Here is a 19,856-nt window from a genome sequence, read left to right on the forward strand (position 1 = left end):
TGGTTTTTATTTAGCCTTCTATGGTTTGGGGCTAGGAAGCGATTAAGGCTAATTTCCAAATCAATAAGGGTGGTGATTTGTTTCCCAGACCAAAGTGATTCCCAGATCAATTGGAGGTGGGAGTTTACTGTGGGAACCAGGTAGATGGATGGGAGTGGGTTGAGATTTAGGTGGGGATCATTTTTAGGAATTTCCCCAGGCCAGGTGACCCACCCTCCACAAAGATCGGGGGACACAGAATCCTATTACATCAAAATCACTTCCTAAGCCAAGATCTGTTTTGCTCTAAAGTGTCAGTACCTACCCTTGTATTTTGATAATAGGTTTACCTCAGACTACAAGTTCTCCACCAAAACTAAGTAAAATCACTTGATGACTCAACTCAACTTTCTGATGGGGGGAGAAGCCTGACAAAGTGACAAGAGAGAGGTCCATTTATTCAAAAGTCCATTTCTGTTGCTAATTTTGTTACCACCTGGAGATGAGGCTACCTTTCATTTCATAAATTACTTTACTATTCACTTACAATGAGATGAAAAAAAGTATTTTAATGGAATAGAAACTAAGAAAAGCAGAAGACAAAGTAAAACACAATATTCCCTAGGAAAAAGAACACAAGAAACCTCATAGCTAAAAAGGTAACATAAAAGCTGATTGTATACATTTTTATTGTTTCCTTTCTTTAGAAGATGATATGGACTTAACATGATCTTTTCATACAATATTGCTTTCAACAGGAACTAAATTAGGTCATGTGATTAAAGATCCCAATAAATCAAAATAACCATAAAGGATCACACCAGGAATGCAATGCTGTACAATCAACTCCTGAATAGGATACGGTATAGTTAACTTTTTTCTCTCCCATATAATTAGGGGAACAGTAAGGTATACTCTCTCAGTCCAGAAAGCTACAAAAGAAAATGTGTTTATAAAAGTTGAAATCCAAATTCTTCTATGTACACAGGAGTAAAGCTATCCTAAATGTATTATTTATGTTGTAAATCAGACTATTTATAAAAAGAAAGACCTATGAACTCCAGATCCTTCCTTTTTAGAGATATACAAACTCAGTCCAAAGATCCAGCAGTCAGTCAGTTTCAAAACCAGGGCTAAAGCCTCAGTTCTGGGTTCCTTATCCTCTCTGCCATGTTACTGTAGTGAAGATAAAAAAGTGACTACTAATTTTTCCCCAGATGGTTAATTACCAGTGTAGAGAACGCATGACTGGGAAGGAGCTCCATGACTTTGGCCACAACTTCCAAGCTCTGGCGTAAGTACCGCTGCCACTCTGTTTGTTGCTATAAAAAGAAATACAGGAATGAATTCTCCAAAACTGACTAGTAACTAGAAGCATTTGTCCTTTTGCACGTTGTCCATAGAATTTACAGACAAAATTTAAATCAAATGAAAAATCAAATGAAAAATCACATATAACATTACTTGGTCCTTTAAAAAAAAAATTACATTAATTATAACAGAAAACCAATAACTAATTCCAAAATATTTGCTTTGTTTCCTAATATGCAATTCTATTACACTGAAAATTACAAAAAAGCAATTTTTATTTTTATAAAGGGCTTCATAAATTGTTAACCTTCCCAAGATCACATAACTAAAACTATGAGGTTTTTTTATAAAGATACACAAAAGCTACAGTTACTTTCATTCTGGGCCAAGAAGATGTGATGTAGCAGCACTAAATAAACCTCAGAGATGGTTTAAAATAATCAGAAATACTAAAAGCAAGTGGCTAATTAATTCTTATTCTAGTCTCTTCCCCTCACCTCCTCTTTTCATTCTTTTCTCCCAAGATTCTCCAAATACCAATTTTGCAAGAGGTATTTATTTAGGAAGGAAACTCAAATGATAATAAAGACATCAAACCGAACAGATTTATCAAAATCTGTATTGCAACCTATCCTTATCAATTACAATGGAACTACTATATCTGGATTCTATCACTTCAGCATGGAATATGCTCTGTAAAGAAATAGACATGGCAATTCATTGTTGGAAAGAGCAGTAAACACTAAAATATGAAGACATAATCAATAAAAATGTGAAAATAACCACGTAGACTTTTGCATATAATTTTCTAAAGAAGACTATCAGGTGAGAAATACAGACTACAAGATCTCTGTGTTTATCCCTCACTGCCAAAAAACATATTTAGTTCAACAGAACAAAGCTGAAGTCTAAGAGTTCTTCTTCAGCAAGTTATCTCCCATGTATGAAAATGAAACAGGATTTCTCAATAGAAGAAACCACAGAAATAACTTTTCCCCAAAATCCTCTGATTATCAATATTAAGTGAGGTTTAACACAAGAGACATATATTCATCAAAGTTATTTGTCAACATTCTAGATCGTCGAGTGCAATGGTTCTTAGGAGTAACTCTTTATAGAGAGTACTGTGCCAACTCTATCAAACCACAGCACACCACAAAGCCTCTACAATGAGCTCAAAAGCCTTGCAGAAGAGAGTGGTATAGGATTTGAGTATCATAAGTAGATTGAAGCATACTTTCAAAGATCATTTTGTATATAAAATTCACTATCCACACTGTGTGAAAAACCAAGTGGATAAAAACTGCATATTCATCTGATTATAATGTGCAAGTTAAGACATCAAAATACATATTGATCTTGGAGAGGAGCTACTGATAGACAATAAATTAAACCCAGAGCTGGATAGGAAGTCAGCTAGTTGAATTAACATTTAGGAAATTAGGCAATGTTTCCAATGCTCTCCATCCCCCTAAATATCTATTTTTTGTTCATTTTTTGAGGTAACTGAAGTTAAGTGACTTGGCCAGGATCACACAGCTACTAAGTGTCAAGTGGCAGATCCTCCTGACTCTAAGACCAGTGCTCTATCCACTGCACTTCTGGCTATCTCACACCAATCTTATTTTTAACATCAGTATTTCTATATCAGTATTTCCCAGAAAAATAAAAAATGCAAGGTAGTCAGTAGGTCAAAGTAGATGAAAATATAATGCAGCTCCTTTCCAGAGGCAATTTGCATATTTTAAGTGGTATAAAAGATTAATCATTATTACTGGGCTTATAGACCAAAGAGATCTTAAAGGAGGGAAAGGAATTCCCATGTGCAAAAATGTTTGTGGCAGCCCTTTTTGTAGTGACTAGAAACTGGAAACTGAGTGGATGCCCCTCAATTGGGGAACGGCTGAATAAGTTATGGTATATGAATGATATAGAATATTATTGTTCGTAAGAAACGACCATCAGGATGATTTCAGAGAGACCTGGAGAAACCTACATGAAGTGATGCTAAGTGAAATGAGCAGGACCAGGAGATCATTATATACGGCAACAAGAAGACTATACAATGATCAATTCTGATGGACTTGGCTCTCTTCAACAATGTAATGATTCAGACCGCTTAGTGTGTTTCACAACATAGCATTTTTACTCTTTTTGTTGTTGTTTGCTTGCATTTTATTTTCTTCCTCATTTTTTTTCTGATCTGATTTGATTTTTCTTGTGCAGCAAAATGATTGTATAAAAATGTGTGCATATATTGGATTTAATATATATTTCTACCATGTTTAACATGTAGTCTTATATATGTTAGGGAGGGAGTGGTCAAAATGGGGGGGAGGGATTGGAACACAAAGTTTTGCAAATGTTAATGTCGTAAAATTATCCATGCATATGTTTTGAAAGATAAAAAGGTTTTTTAAAATATATGTATATATGTATATATTTTAATTAACTAATTTTTTTAAAAAGTACATGGATAACCAGAAAAGGAATCGGAGAAAGAGCAAATATGGCATTTAAGAGCCACAAAACAGAAAATGCACCAACACTGAGTAAAAACTCTTTGGGGATTCAATTTATAAACATATACATACAAGAATTACATAAGAAAATGAGACATATCTGGTATACAGACAAACTGTAGCAGTAGAGGGCAGACTCATATCAAAAATAGATCCACTGACGTTTCTCACATAACCCAACATATTTCTCAAAAATAATGCTTCTCCACTCCCACTCATGGTATGCTGAAAATGCTTACAAAACCAAATTAAGAGCAGATTAAAAAAAAAAAAAAAGCTTAAAAATGAATACTCTACCCATGCTAAAAAAAATTAAAATTTGCAGATTCCCATTAGTGATTTAAATTAATTACTAATTATATTGAAATTTTAATAATCAAAAAGTCTTCTACAATGTATTACTTACATCATCATCAAGGGTTTCATCATCCAACTCTTCCAACTGTGCCTGGTTGTACCTGAACTGTATTCGATTCAATACCTCAGTAAGCAAGAGGACCAGGGCATCTTTGTACCTGAAAGAAAAAGAAAATTAGATGTAAGGTAGAAAAAGAATTGCTTTCACCCTTGGTTCTTGGAATCTAATATTAAGTACCCAATGGATAAAAATAAATGGAATCCTGAATTCTGGAAGGCCAGATCTACAAGGTTTCAATTTTATGAGGTAGAAAAAGGTCACAATTCACTAAGCTTTATTCCAAAAGAACACCCAAAATAACCCTAAAGAAGAACAACTAACTACATGCATTTACTAAGAAAAATACCAGGTAAAATAGCAATTACAGTATTTGAAGAAAAATAATATAGAGATATCTAGTAATATAGTAAAGAAAAATTAAAGAAAAGCCAACCAAAATCTACAATCTCAAAATGTCCACACACCAAATGTAAAAAGTACTAGTAAATAAACAGAGTGAACTAGATATCCTAATTATAAGAGGGAAAGTTTATGTCATAGGGATCATTGAAATTTGGTGAGAATCATAACTAAACTATAGGTCAAAATGAGTATGCCTTCCTGAAATGGGACAAGATAAATGAAAGGAAATGAGAATAGAGAGATATTATACATTAAGATAATACATGCATGTGAAAAAATTTAAAAAACCAGAGGGAAAGGGGGATCAAAGAACTAGAGACATTCAGAAAATACATCACAAACTGGCATAGATACATGATGTTTAAATTATATAATATAAAGTGTTTTGTAAAATTTAAAGTACTATATAAATGTTAATTATGATTATCAGTGATACAGAGATTCAATTCTCTAGACACCTGCTTGACCATTCCTTGTCAGAAGCTAATGACTAATAAACTTCTAACTTAAGCTTTATGATGATACCCATCATTATTATATAGATGCCTTTAAGTTTAGAAAGCACTGTGATCATCACAACAATTCTGTGAAGTAGGTGTTATTATCTTTTCCATTTTACATCCAAAAAAACTGAAGCTAGGAAAGGTTTTTAAGTGATTTGCCAAGAGACACACAGTAAATATACAAAAGAGGTTTTCCCGATTCTCAATTCAAGCATTCTCATTACTGTGGCCCCAAGGTGAACCTAACTTCATCATTCTTCAAAAACTGGAGAAGGGTAATAATAGGAACTGTTATTGACTAATGAAATACAAAGCATGTAAGCTCTGGGGAAAGGCAATCTTAAAAGAGGAAAGAAAGAAAGAAAAAGAAAGAAAGAAAGAGAGAGAGAGAGAGAGAAAGAGAGAGAGAAAGAGAGAGAGAGAGAGAGAGAGAGAGAGAGAGAAAAAGAAAGAAAAGCCACGTATTGTCTAACATACCCTCTAAACTTTTTAGGAGAGTAAAAAATTAGGAAAGAGCCAAAAGTCTATAAAAGTCATCCCAGGAGGGATGGGGCACTGTCAAGAATAAAATCAGAGAAAGAATTCTAAATGAGGAAAGGTGGTTTTTTTGGGGGGTGTTTTTTTGGTTTTTTTAAGGATTGTGTATGCCAGGCACTGTGCTAAATTATTTTTTTACAAATGTCTCTAATTCTCCCAACAACCTGGACAACAGATATTATTCTGAATCCAATTTTACAACTAAGGAAACTGAGGCATACAGAGAATAAATAAATGACTTGTCTAGAATCAATACAAAAGGATAGAATGGTGAAATGGAAAAAAGGAAAGAGGCTTGAGATGTGTTAATTCCCCCTTCAGGAGAGGGCATGCATAGATGCCTAACCAGGACTCTTCACCAACTGCCCTTAAAGGCCCTACTTGGTACCCACACAAAATAAATACAGGAAAAACTATACAGATTCTCTAGTGATATCACCTTCCATCCCTTGCCAAACCTCAACCCTAGATTACCATCCACCATCTGCCTCCTCTATTTACTTGCAGCTAAACAGAGGTAGGGAAAGTCACACAAGTCTTTTAACTGGGTACAAATATTCCTTATTTATGCCCAAAGGGCTATGAAACACCACATACCCTTTGATTCAATCATATCTCTATTGGGCCTGTATCCCAAAGAGATCTTAAAGGAAGGAAAGGGACCCATTGTTCCAAAATGTTTGTGACAGCCCTTTTTGTAGTGGCAGGAAACTGGAAACTGAGTGGATGCCCATCAACTGGAGAATGGCTGAATAATTATGGTATGTGAACGTTAGGGAATATTATTGTTCCGTAAGAAATGACCAGCAGGATGAATACTGAAAGGCCTGGAGAGACTTACATGAACTGATGCTAAGTGAAGTGAGTAGAACCAAGAGAATACTGCATACAGTAATGACTAAATTATAAGACAATCAACTCTAATGGATGTGGCTTTTTTCAATGGATGATTCAGGCCAATTCCAATAGACTTGTGATAGAGAGCCATCTGCATGCAGAGAAAGGATTGTGGGGACTGACTGTGAATCACAACATAGCATTTTCACCTTTTTTCTTGTTTCCTTGCTTTTTTCCTTCTTTTTCCTTTTTTCCTTTTTGATCTTATTTTTCTTGTGCAGCATGAGAATTCTGTTAATATGTATAGAAGAACTGCACATATTTAATCTATATTGGATTACTTGCTGTCTAGGAGAGGGGGGAGGTAAGGAGGTCGAGAGAGAAATATGAACATAAGGTTTTACAAGGGTGAGTATTGAAAACTACCTTTGTATGTATCTTGAAAATTAAAGGCTATTGTAAAAAAAAAAAAAAAAAAAAAAAAAAAAAGTTTAAAAACCATGTCACATTGTATCAAAGATATACTATAACATATTTAACACATATAAGACTGCCTGGCATCTAGGGGAGGGAGGGAAAGGTAAAGTCAGAACCAAAGTGAGTGCAAGGGATAATGGGAAAAAAAATTACCCATGCATATGTTCTGTCAATAAAAAGTTATAATTTAAAAAAAAAAAACCATATGCTATCTAACTTTAACAAGGACCTATCCTTTTATTACTCTAATCAATTTCCTACTCATTCTCCACAGTTAACTATCCAGTTCTTTCATTTCTCAGGCCAAACATTTCCTACTTCTCCAGTCTCCTCAACCAAGGACCTTTTCATTTACTTTACTGAGAAAACTGAAGCCACTCATCATAAGCTTCCTCTTTCCCCTTTCTCTTCATTTCAAAATCCCTTGGCATTATCCCTGATTTTCCCCTTTCATTCAGTTTGTGATAATTAGGTATTCTTTTTCTTTGTCAAGACCAAATTCTATTATCTGTCAGTCAATAAAAATGTATTAACCACCTGTTAATAATGTCAGAAATTCTGTTAAGCACTAAAAGACAATTCTTGCCCTAAATGAGCTCACAATCTAAAATAGAGACTTTTAGTTGGGTTTAAAAAGAAGTCAGGGAATCCAATAGGCAGAGATGAGAAGGAAGGACATTCTAGGTAAGGAGGATAGTCAGAAAAAAGACCCAGAATCAAGAGATGAAATGTCTTCTTCACAGAGCATCAACGAGATCAGGGTCACTGATCAAATACGTGAGGAAGATGAAAAAAGATTGGAAAGGCAGGAGGAAGCTAGATTATGAAGGACTTTGAACACCACAAAGAAAATTTTGTATTTAATTCTGAAGGGAATGGAGAACCACTAAAGTTTACTGAGTAGGAGAATGCATTGGTCAGACTTGTACTTTAGTAAAATCATTTTGGTGACTAAATGGAGGATGGATTGGAGCAGGGAGAGCCTTAAGACAGGCAGACTCAACAGCCCGTTATTACAATAGTCCAGGTATAAGGTGATGAGGGCCAGCACTAGAATAGTAGCAGTGTCACAGAGAAGGGAACCTATTCTAGGAGTGCTTGTTTCATTTAATATACTTGTATCCCCAGTGCCTAGAAAAGTAAGTACTTAATAACAACAACACAAAGATGGACAATCAAATCTTTACACTTGTTGAATGTACTGATGGGCTAAAAATAATAATAATAATAATTTCATAAATAAAAGACAACCTTTTATTCAACTAAAATCAACAAATTATGTGGTATTGTCTTTCCTGGCTACACTACAAGTCTTTCAACCAATTCAACATTATTCATTTCTAACCTATCAGTTAACAGGTCATAAACACTAGGGTTAATAATCTATTTAGAGTATAAAAATCATCAGCAGGCACATTCATTGCAGATCCTAGAAATCAAAGACTAATGAAAAGTTTTCTTTCCTTTTTAAAAGCATAATAACACTGAGACTTTTCAATAGAAAGTATTTTACATTCCTTTCCAGTAAAAAGACTAAACATCTAAATATAAGAGTTTTTCAATATTTCCTACCCTCCTCCACTCTCCTCTCTATTCCTTCAGAGAAAAGAAAGAATTGCTTAAGAGAAAGGGTAATTTCATTGCATTCTTAAGTGTGTCTAGTAAACAAAAGGAAAGCATCTTGGCATATATTTATGGCAAAAGAAGCCAAAAATGTTAACAATCAAAAAACACTACTACATACTCTAAATCATTGTGTTTCAAATTTGGTCCTCTCAATAAAAAAGGATAAAGGCTATACTATTCTTGACTAGCTAAATAGTTTAATGGAAAAGTGTTATTCAAGCCATAGGGCAAGAATAATACAAAATTAAGAATAATCTCCACCGAGTTTTTCTACCTAGCATTACTTCAGCAAATATAGGAAATAGCCTCTATTAATTCTCAATTTCCAATTTTTGTAAAAAGAAAAGATGTCCTATATGAGGGCCCTTCCAAATCCAGTTCTGTCAATAAGTAAATATGCATGTGTTCAGCATTTTGCTAGGCACTGGGGATACAAAAATAATCAATAAAACAAGCACTTCTAGGAAGAGGCTTACATTCTAATATGAGAGAAATGAGATAATCATTATTTCTCTTTATGTGTCTCTCTCTCTCTTACACACACACACACACACACACACACACACGAATACATACTAAGTAGATAAATAATATAAACTGAAAGGAAAGGCACCAGAAGTTGAGGTCATATGGAAAGAGCAGAATGGGTTTTTAACTTTTTTTATGTCATGGATCCCACTTTTGGCAGAATGATGAAGCTGAAGATATCCACTTCCATCAGAATACATCTTCATACAGTATTGTTGTTGACATATATAATGATCTCCTAGTTTTGCTCATTTCACTCAGCATCAATTCATGTAAGTCTCTCCAAGCCTCTCTGTATTCATCCTGCTGGTCATTTATTACAGAAGAATAATATTCCATAATATTCATATACCACAATTTACCCAACCATTCTCCAACTGATGGGGCATCCATTCATTTTCCAGTTTCTAGCCACTATGAAAAGGGCTGCCAAACATTTTGGCACATACAGGTCTCTTTCCCTTCTTTAGTATCTCTTTGGGGTATAAGCCCAGTAGTAACCCTGCTGGGTCAAAGGGTATGCACAATTTGATAACTTTTTGAGCACAGTTCCAAACTGCTCTCCAGAATGGTTGGATTCATTCACAACTCTACCAGCAATGTATCAGTGTCCCAGTTTTCCCACATTCCCTCCAATATTCGTCATCTTTTCCTGTCATCTTAGGCAATCTGAGAGGTGTGTAGTGATATCTCAGAGTTCTCTTAATTTGCATTTCTCCAATCAATAGTGATTTGGAACCTTTTCATATGAGTGGAAATAGTTTCAATTTCATCATCTGAAAATTGTTCATATCCTTTGACCATTTATCAATTGGACAATGGCTGGATTTCTTATAAATTAGAGTCAATTCTCTATATATTTTAGAAATGAGGCTTTTATCAGAAACTTTAACTGTAAAAATGTTTTCCCAGTTTATTGCTTCCCTTCTAATCTTGTTTGCATTGCTTTTGTTTGTACAAAAGCATTTTAACTTGATATAATCAAAATTTTCTATTTTGTAATCAATAATGATCTCTAGTTTTTATTTGGTCACAAATTCCTTCCTCCTCCACAATCTGAGAGGTAAACTATCCTATGTTCTTCTAATTTATTTATAATCTTGTTCTTTATGCCTAAATCATGAACCCATTTTGATCTTATCTTGGTGTACAGTGTTAAGTATGAGTTCATGCCTAGTTTCTGCCATACTAATTTCCAATTTTCCCAGCAGTTTTTATCAAATAGTGAATACTTATCCCAAAAGTTGGGGTCTTTGGGTTTGTCAAACACTAGATTGCTATAGTTATTGACTATTTTGTCCTGTGACCTAACCTATTCCGCTGATCAACTAGTCTATTTCTTAGCCAATACCAAATGGTTTTGGTAACTGCTGCTTTGTAATATAGTTTTAGATCAGGTACAGCAAGGCCACTTTCATTTGACTTTTTTCATTAGTTCCCTTGAAATTCTTGACCTTTTGTTCTTCCATATGAATTTTGTTATTTTTTCTAGGTTGGCCTCAGATACAACACTTCCTAGCTGTGTGACCCTAGGCAAGTCACTTAACCCCAATTGCCTTGGAGGGAAAAAAGCTTACAATTTAATAAAAAGTCATTGCAGTTGATTAGAAGAATCACAATGTCAAATCTTAAAGAAAATCACTTTGGCAAGTATGTGGAAGAGAGACTGGAGAAGGAAAAGATCTTTTAACAGAAAACCAAGAGAAAGCTATTGCAATAACCTAGGCAAAGAGCAAAGAGGACTTAAATGAAAGTCTTACATAAGGTGGCAATTATATGAGTGGGAAAAAATCAGATTCAAAAAATGTTTTGGAAATCAAAATTACAAGATTTGAAAATTATTTATATGGGGGGAAGGGGAGAACTGAGGGAAAGTGAGAATTTGAGAATGAGGCCAAAGTTATCAACATGGGAGACAAGCAGAAAAGTGCTGAGAAGTTTGGGAGAAAGGCAATTTTGGTGGGGGGAAAAATGAGTTTAGGTCTGGTCTTTTTTATGTTTGAGATGCATACTAAAATAACAAGTCTGAAATATCTTAATAGGCAACTGGTAATATAAGATTAAAATTAAGGGGAAAGACCTGGGCTAAATTAATGAGATCTAGAAGTCTCTCTCAAACTACCTTTAATTTATTGCCATTTATTCTCTACTTATTCCCTACATACATATATATGTGTATACTACATTATTCTCTACATCCATGTCTGTGTACACTACACACATACACACACACACACACCTACCTGTGTGTGTGTATATATTCATTCATATCTTCATGTTCTCCCCAACTGTAATTGTAAGTCTTTTTAGACTGAAAAAATTGAGCACGTTTACTGGCAAAACTAAAGAATAATGAAATTTTCTCTAAATTATCTTGGTTTTCAGGTAAAAATTGGAAGATTGGCATTGTATAGGGAAGTGCTATCTAACTCAAACAGAAACAGAGGGCACTGAATCAAAGATAAGGATCCTATTAGTATCATCTATCATTTCCTTCAGCTAGAGCAAAGAGATGAGAAAGACTCCAAAACAGACGAATCTGCAGCACAGACAAATCTGCAGCACAGACCGACCATGAATCAAAGTTTAATCAATTTAATGCAACAAGTATGACTCAAGTCCCAAGATCCCAAAGATTTCCATCAAGAACAAGTGTAGGAATAGCTAAGGAACAATGTTTTCAAAGGCTATATAAAATCATGAAAGTACCAGCCCTATTAATTATCAAAGGAATAAATGTTCAATAAGCTTTCTCCTCTATAAATTCATGAAGCTAAAGAGGTTAAGGGCCATTCACAATACCTTAAAAAAAAAGGCAGAACATTAAGAACTTGCCTCAAAAGAAGTGGGGGGGAAAAAGAGAGAGAGAGAGAGAGAGAGAGAGAGAGAGAGAGAGAGAGAACGAACAAAGGAAACAATCCTTTATTAAATACCTGCTATGTGACAGACACATGTAATAAGTGTCTACACACTACATTTGAACTCGGGTCTTTCTAATACTAGGCTCAAAATTCTATCTACCTTGTTAGTTAGCTACCTTAACTCAGCCTAAAATCTTAATATAATTTCCATTAAGCTATTAATAAACACTTCAGTTCATAAAATGAGACATTTTTAGCATTTACATGCTGAGCAACAGGTGATAATTCATCCACAAAAATGTGCCAAATGAGAACAGTCTCAAAATGTAGTTGTATTTTTTTTTTAAAGCAGCAGTAGGAAAATCATTAGTCCCTAATAAAAACTAAATGCTTATCTTTATTATTACTACCAAAATTGATGAAACACTGTGCTAAGTACCGGAAGTGGAAAGAAAAAGCCAAAAAAGAGCTTTCTCTAACAAGATGGAGGACTAGACATTATCATCTCTAATCCTCACAACCACCACGAAGTAACTGCAGTTATCTCAACCACCTAGGATACCAAAGGCCCTAACAACATAACAACCAATGAACTACCAGCAGAGAAGGTTAGCTACCAACAATGAATAACACTTCAGACATGGGGTCAGCAAGCCCTAAATTTAAATCTAGCCTCTGACACCCACTAGTTGTGTGAGCTTAAGAAAGTCACTTCAGTTTTGTTTGCCTCAGTTTCCTTAACTGTAAAATAGGGATAACTAACAGCACCTGTCTCCTAGGGTGGTTGTGAGAATCAAGAGAGATAATATTTGTAAAGTATTCAGTTCAGTGTTTGGCACATAGTGAGCATTAGGTACAACTCTTAGCATTATTATTTAACACCTCTGTACAATGTTTTCTGTAATTGGGTCAGTGGAAAAAACCTCATCCCATCCTTACAATTAATTATTTGATATGTTCAACAAAACAATTAGGGTATAGAGCATGTTATACTAATGCACTGTTGGTGGAGCTGTGAACTGATCTAGCCATTCTACAAAGTAATGAGAAGCCATGACAAAAAGTCACTAAACTGTCCATGTTTCTTGATCATTATGAAATTACTACTATGCCTATACTTCAGTCCAAAAAGATCAAAGAAGAAAAACTGACATGTCAAATGTATTTTAGCAGATTCTTTTCTTGTAGCAAGGCAAAGAACTGGAAAACTAATGGAGTATCCATAAATGAGGCAGGCTGAAAAAATGGCATATCACTGTAATGCAGTAATATACTTAAGAAATAACAAATGGAACCATTTCCAAGAATCATGGGAAGACTTGTATGAATTATTGCAGAATGAAGCAAGCAGAACCAAGAAAACAATTTAAATGATAACAATATAAAGAAAAACAACTTTTGAAAGATTTAAGAACTTGATCAATGCAATATTCAACCACAATTGCAAAGTTCTGATTATAAAAAACTCTCCTGACACAAGATGGACATGAGAGGCAGAACAAAACATACATTTTTCAGATACAGCCAGTGCAGCAATCAATTTTATTTAATTATTTATGATTTTTAAAAAGAATTTTGTTTTTCTTTCCTTTCTTTCCCCATCTTAAGATGGAAAGACAAGGGGTGCTACAGATATAGTAGTCAAAAAAAAAAAAAAAAAAAAAAAGAAAGAAAGAAAGAAATAAAGAAAGCAAAAGAACCAATAGTCTTTAAATGAAAAGTCCAGAAAAAAAACTACAAACAAGCAATATTGCTTTGAAAGTTTCATGTTGAATTTGCAATACATGTAAAAAGAAAAGGAAACTGAATATAACAGACTCACAATTTCATGGACAATCTTTGTTTTTCTGTTTTGTTCTGTACATGGCAATACTCTTTTATTTGATAAATGTTCAGAATTTTTTTTTAATTCTCTCTTTGCAATTTGGTTTCTGACTTCATCACTGAACTGAACTGAATTATCCTAATCAAAGCTAACATTAATCTTTTTTATTCTTAATTTAGGACATAAAACAAGAATTTCTATAACAAGAAAAAAAAAAAAGATGATTATACATGAAAATATAAATCCATCATGCACAACTTGATATTCTTTTTAAATATGTAATAAAGTTATCATGTAATTTTTCTCCCTTTTTTTATTCCCTTCCACTCCTCCCCAATTCTAGAGATGCCTATCATTAGACACACACACACACACACACACCCCTATCTATATATGTTAAATCCTTCTATACATACTTCTATTTGCCAGTCTTACCCTGGATACAGATACTGTCTTCCTTTACAAGTTCATATTAACTACAAACTTAATTTGGGTATTCAAAATATTCAAAAAGATTTATTCACTCAAAATTGTCCTTAAAGCAATATTGTTGTCACTGTACCATAAATGACTTCTCTTGGTTCTGCTCATGGTACTCTTCATTATTGTGCAAGTATCTCCTCAGAAACTCTACTTCTCATATTCAGCCTACATATTTAATCATTGTAAAATCTTGTTTTTATATTTACAACACTGCTCCTATAGTCCCCCCTTCTTTCTACCAAACAGCCTGATTCAGTTTTCCACAACCTCTTAGTTTAGACTATTCCAACAGATTTCTAACTAGTCATTGTCTCAAGTCTTCCCTTACTTCAATCTATGTCTCATTCAGCTATCAAGATGAATATGTTAATGCCTGCTCAAAGACCTCCAATGGCTCCCTACAACTCCTAAGATTGAAAAAGTTGTTTCAAAAATCTTAGAACCCAAGGTAGTATTCTGGAAACCCAACAACAGCAAAGTCGGAGACTCAATCTCTTATTGAGGAGGAGAAAAGACATTATTTAAATGACAAAAAAAGTTGGAACTGCTGCTATGAAACATGTTATAGTCAATCAAGGAAGAATTTTAAAAATAATAATCATGTAGCAATGAGGGCTGAGATTAGACTACTAGCAGATCGAGTCAGCAAAGTCAAAGGGCTTTCTTTTGCAATATTCATTCAGTAGCATTCAAGTAGAGGTAATGGGTGTGACTAATATCTTGGGTTGGGAATATGACAAGGTACAAGTGGTAATAGGACTCCAGGACAAGGAATTTAAGGGTGACATACTGCTGACCAAAAGGTTGAGATGAAAAAAAACAAAATAAGACTGTTGTGATAAACTGGAAGAAAAGGCTTTGTGGTCATGATAAGAACAAATAAACTTGAAAGCAATGAGACTAAAAGGGAGATAGAAGGATAGGAGAAATTTCATGATCAAGATACATCTTCATGGAATTGATCATACAATTATGAATAATGGTGAGATTACTCTGTTATCATCTATGGGTAGCTTAGAGGGAGTGAAGAAATAAAGAACATGAAAGTTGAGGAGCATTTCTAACTAAGAGGTCAAGGTGATCAAAAAGCTAATGTGTATACTTTAGTACACTGATTATGAAGGAAGGTGGCAGGAAGGAAAGCTGTGAAGCAGGTACTAAAACTTGATAGAATAAGAATGACCTACAACACACACACACACACACACACACACAAAAAGAATCTAAACTAAGTGATGGAGATAAAAACTGTGAACCTCAAAGGTAATAACTACCACTAGTATTATCTTCATTTTACAGATAGGAAAACAGAAATTCAAAAGATATATAAATAATTCCTCTATAATGACAATCTAGGAATCCTGTCAGATCAGGATTTTAGCCAGATTTCTCCTGATGTCATGCCCACTACTCTCATGCACTATACCACTTTGCCTCTAATGGGCTACTAAATAAGCATTATTTCAAGTAAGTTTTGTTTTTGTATTTTTTTAAAATTAAGTCCATCTTATATCCCAAGAAAAAAAATAGTACACAATATGGAAATGGGACATAGTAACAGACTAAAAGACAAGTCACAATAAGGTTATCAGGATGGCACCAATAAGATTAATAATACTAAATTTTTACGTAGAACCTAAAAGAGTTATTACTTTTTTCCTAGAATTCTGAATAAGCATTAAGTAAAAATAGGCAACATTTAGGAAGACCCAGATACTGACAAATTTTGAAGTGTCTAGTGAAGGTGTCTTCATTGTATCTTTAAACTGTGGTATTGTATATATGTCAATAACAATAGGGTTTGCATATGGCAAATGAACAACAGGAGACAAAAAAAAAACAAAACAAAAAAACACCTCTATTTATTTCAGAATTTGGAGTTACTTTTTAACCACATGAGTCAAAATGCCCACATTTTGCTAAAATTAGGAAAATGAATGAGTTACTAAAATAACCACATTTTAGGCCATCTATAAGTATTTAATTAAATGAAAATATAAGTAGTGAGATTTTTATGTTGCCATCTATGTTAAAATGCTATACTCAAAGTGCCTAAGCTGGAAGCGACTTTTATCAGTCATCAGTTATCTTCATTTTACACATGAGGAAATTGAGGTCCAGGAAAGCTAGATGTGACCAACATCACACAGTAGTAAATAGCAAAGGTGGAACTTGAATTCAAGCCCCGTGATTCCAAGTTCTGGAATCTATACCATAATATTGAAGCTAGCTAAAGAAAAGTAGAAAGTCAATGCCTTACATTTTATATAATACTCAACAAATTATATAACGTTTTCACATAATTCTCTCATATACCTAGTCTAAACAAGCAATAACAAAGAAGTTTGGACACAAACTTAGCCAAAAACAAAAACTTAATAATCAAAAGTCAGCAGAGTGGTCATACAAAAAAAGATTTCTTCAAACAAAAGGAGGAAAAATAAGCATAAACAAACCCAGACAGGTGTAAATGGGTATAAACTAGCCAATGACTGAAATCTCATTGGATCTTATCATCTCTGTCACATATCTCTCTATTCTCTTTTTTTTTTTTTTTTCAGCCAAAGGCCTTTTCAAAATTAGAGCGAACAGAGTGCCTCCACTACACTGGTACTTCCTCCTCTTCCTTTCCTCTCACTAAATTCTGAACCTTCTACAATCTGCCTTTTAACTTCAATCAGCTGAAATTGCCCATTCCAAAACTACCAATGATGCTTTGAATTGCCCAATCTAATGGAGGAATCTCCATCTTTATCCTCAGTATCTCTGAGGCACCTAACTTTGCTGTCCACTCTCTCTGGCTAGACCTAACTTTCTCTGAACTTTTTTTCTTTTGCTGTTCAATTGTTTTCAGTCATGTCCAACTCTTCATGATCCCATTTGGGGTTTTCTTGGCAGAGCTACTGGAGTCGTTTCCACTTCCTGCTCCAGCTCATTTTACAGAGGAGAAAATGGAGGCAAACAGGATCAGGTCATCTGCCCAGAATCACACAGCTAGTAAACTTCATGAGACCAGATTTGACCTTGGGAGCCTTCCTGAGTCCAAAACCCAGCACTCAGTTATCCAGAGGCCTCAAACTGCCTTAATTTCCCTAGAGAGGATAAAGAATTACTCTAAAATATAGCTGCCTGGTCTTCACCAGGCAAAAAAATTAGACAAATGCAGCAACTGTCAATTGCCATCTAAACTGCTTACTTTCAACTTTCAACAAAGGGAAGCAAGGTAGTACAGTGGCTAGAGCACTGGAAAGAGCTTGGCTTCAAACACCTAATAGCTGCATGACCTTGAGTAAGCCCTCAGTTTGCCTCAGTTTGCTCATCTGTAAAATGAGCTGAAGAAGAAAATTACAAACCCACTCCAATACGTCTACAAGAAAATCCCAAATGGGGTCACGAAGAGTTGGACATGACTAGAAACTGAACAACAAAAGAGAAAAAAGTGCAAAGAAGCCATATCTAGCCAGAGAGTGTGGTCAGCAATGTTAGGTACTACAGAGAAATGATGAAACAATATTTCTAAACAATGGATTGATATATTATTGTCAATCAACAAGATCAACACTATGACATCTCTGTGATATAAGTACCTTAACAACTCCAGTTTTTTCTGAGCTTCTAGAATAAGTCATGTGCCACACATATCTCTTGGCTGCTCCCTTTGTATACTATAATGCCTAAGACATGAAATAAAAACTTTAAACCACAAGGGACAGGATGTCAGTGAGGGCTTGTGGTATAACCACACCTACATTTTCAAATTATGACAAGAAAACATTTAAAAATACATCCTGCAAGCAGCAGTTGCTACTAAAACTCTTTCCTAAAATTTAACTTCAAAAACATGAATGGACACGTCATTCTGTACTGCTGCTTCTTAGAAAACAGTTTGGAGAAAACAAAAATGTATTAAACTCTGGGATTACCAATATAATAATTACTATAAACTATTTTTCCTTTTGAGATAAATACTGCAAAGAAATCAGACGTTCAAAGTAAAAAGATATATTTTATCTAGGGAGTTCTATTGACTAATTGTTGCGGGGAGATGTCCCCTGGCAAGACTATAGCTGTAGTATCTGTGCATAGGACTTCTGATGGCCTGTCTAGTCAATGCTTTATCACTTTTTCATTTGACTGCAACAGTACTAACACTATAAGGAGTCTCCTGATTGTCTTAAGCTGCTAGGGAGACTACTCAAGACCTCTGAAACCTTAGGTGAGGAGGAGGGAGGCAGAAACTATATAAACAACTAGGGTCATGCAAAGTAGCAATAAATATCACAGCAGGTAATATGCTCACTTAACAAGATAAATCAAAACTTAAAAAAAAAAAAAAAAAAAAAAGAAAAGAAAAGCTAATGCCCAGAATACCTAATGTGATGATAGAATCACAACTTATTTAGGATGAGAAACAGATTATCAACAACGAGAGAAATTCCTATTCAAAACAGACAACCAAGACCATCAGTGACAAAAGTTAAGAGGGAAATAAAAGTCTAAGCATTTCCAGAGGCCAAACGTTTTTCAGGAAGCAAAATGGTTCTGGTATTTTAAATCCTATCACCATTGTAATCAGGAGAGAGCAGCATTTTTCAAACTCCAAAGTCTGTACAGTAATTTATCTGCAAAATCAATTATTATAAGTTGATTAATATTTTCTCAAATAGAAGGAAGACCCTTCTAAAACCCAATTCTGGAACCAAGAAAACCCAGCTATTCTACATAACTGTGACAAAGAGAATCATATTAGTTTTTTTAATAGAATAATTTAAAAACCTAAACATTAATGTTAAGATTAACATAAGATTAACATTAATATAAAATGGTGTTGGGTTTTTGATTTGTTTGTTTGTTTGTTTGTTTTGTTTTTAATCTCTTTAACTCTTTCAGAAATGGTGTTGGTCTTTCGTGTCCCATATGCATTTTTCTTTCAGGCTTTTCTTGTAAATGTTTTCAAATCATTGCCTTCTGAGTTTATGTCTTACATTTCCTTGTCATTATAATAGCTCTTCCTGTTCTTTTTTATATTTTCTGGTTCTTCGAGCTCATTTCTTGATTTTGGATTTTAGGTTAGTGCTGGGCTCTGCTAACCTGATGCAAGGGCATCTGTCCTGAGCTTGTTCTTTTATATCCTCCTGCTACTTTCAGAGTTCGCAGTTGGGAGTCTGTAAGTTACAATATTTCCAAAGTGATGTGATGTAGGAAGAGGTCAATTTGTTCACTGTTTATCTGGTCTGCAAGTTTCTGACTTCAATTTGATAGAATTGGTTTGGTTTCTTAACTTATGGTTAATTTTCTGTTGACTGCTGCTGGATTCAGCAGCACTAGCTATGTACTGCTGGTTGACAGCAAATGAATTGGAGGCTTCCCTTTTGTTTTGATTTTCTACCTTGGTTTATTCCACCATAAGTTTATGTTCAAAGCTAAAGATCAGGACTGAGTTTCCCCTTCTTGGGCTCAAAGCTACATGGCTATGGTTCTGGAATTTGTTTCTTGTTCCTCATACAGGTAGGTATTCTCCCTCTCAATCACAATCACTCCTGACAG

General features: G+C 34.4%; 1 protein-coding gene across 2 annotated transcripts in view; it reads right to left on the bottom strand.

Moving 5' to 3' along the window:
• The window catches only part of XPO6 (exportin 6), a 113,684-nt gene that overhangs the window by 37,590 nt on the left and 56,238 nt on the right, over nt 1-19,856 (bottom strand). For both annotated transcript variants that reach the window (XM_003762081.4, XM_031962829.1), the window contains exons 10-11: nt 4,219-4,327; nt 1,209-1,301 (exon numbers count right to left, since the gene is read on the bottom strand). In XM_003762081.4, the coding sequence (XP_003762129.1) occupies nt 1,209-1,301; nt 4,219-4,327 (202 nt within the window). The remainder of the gene's footprint in view (nt 1-1,208; nt 1,302-4,218; nt 4,328-19,856) is intronic.

This window comes from Sarcophilus harrisii, chromosome 1 (assembly GCF_902635505.1).
Source record: "Sarcophilus harrisii chromosome 1, mSarHar1.11, whole genome shotgun sequence".
Classification (NCBI taxonomy): domain Eukaryota; kingdom Metazoa; phylum Chordata; class Mammalia; order Dasyuromorphia; family Dasyuridae; genus Sarcophilus; species Sarcophilus harrisii.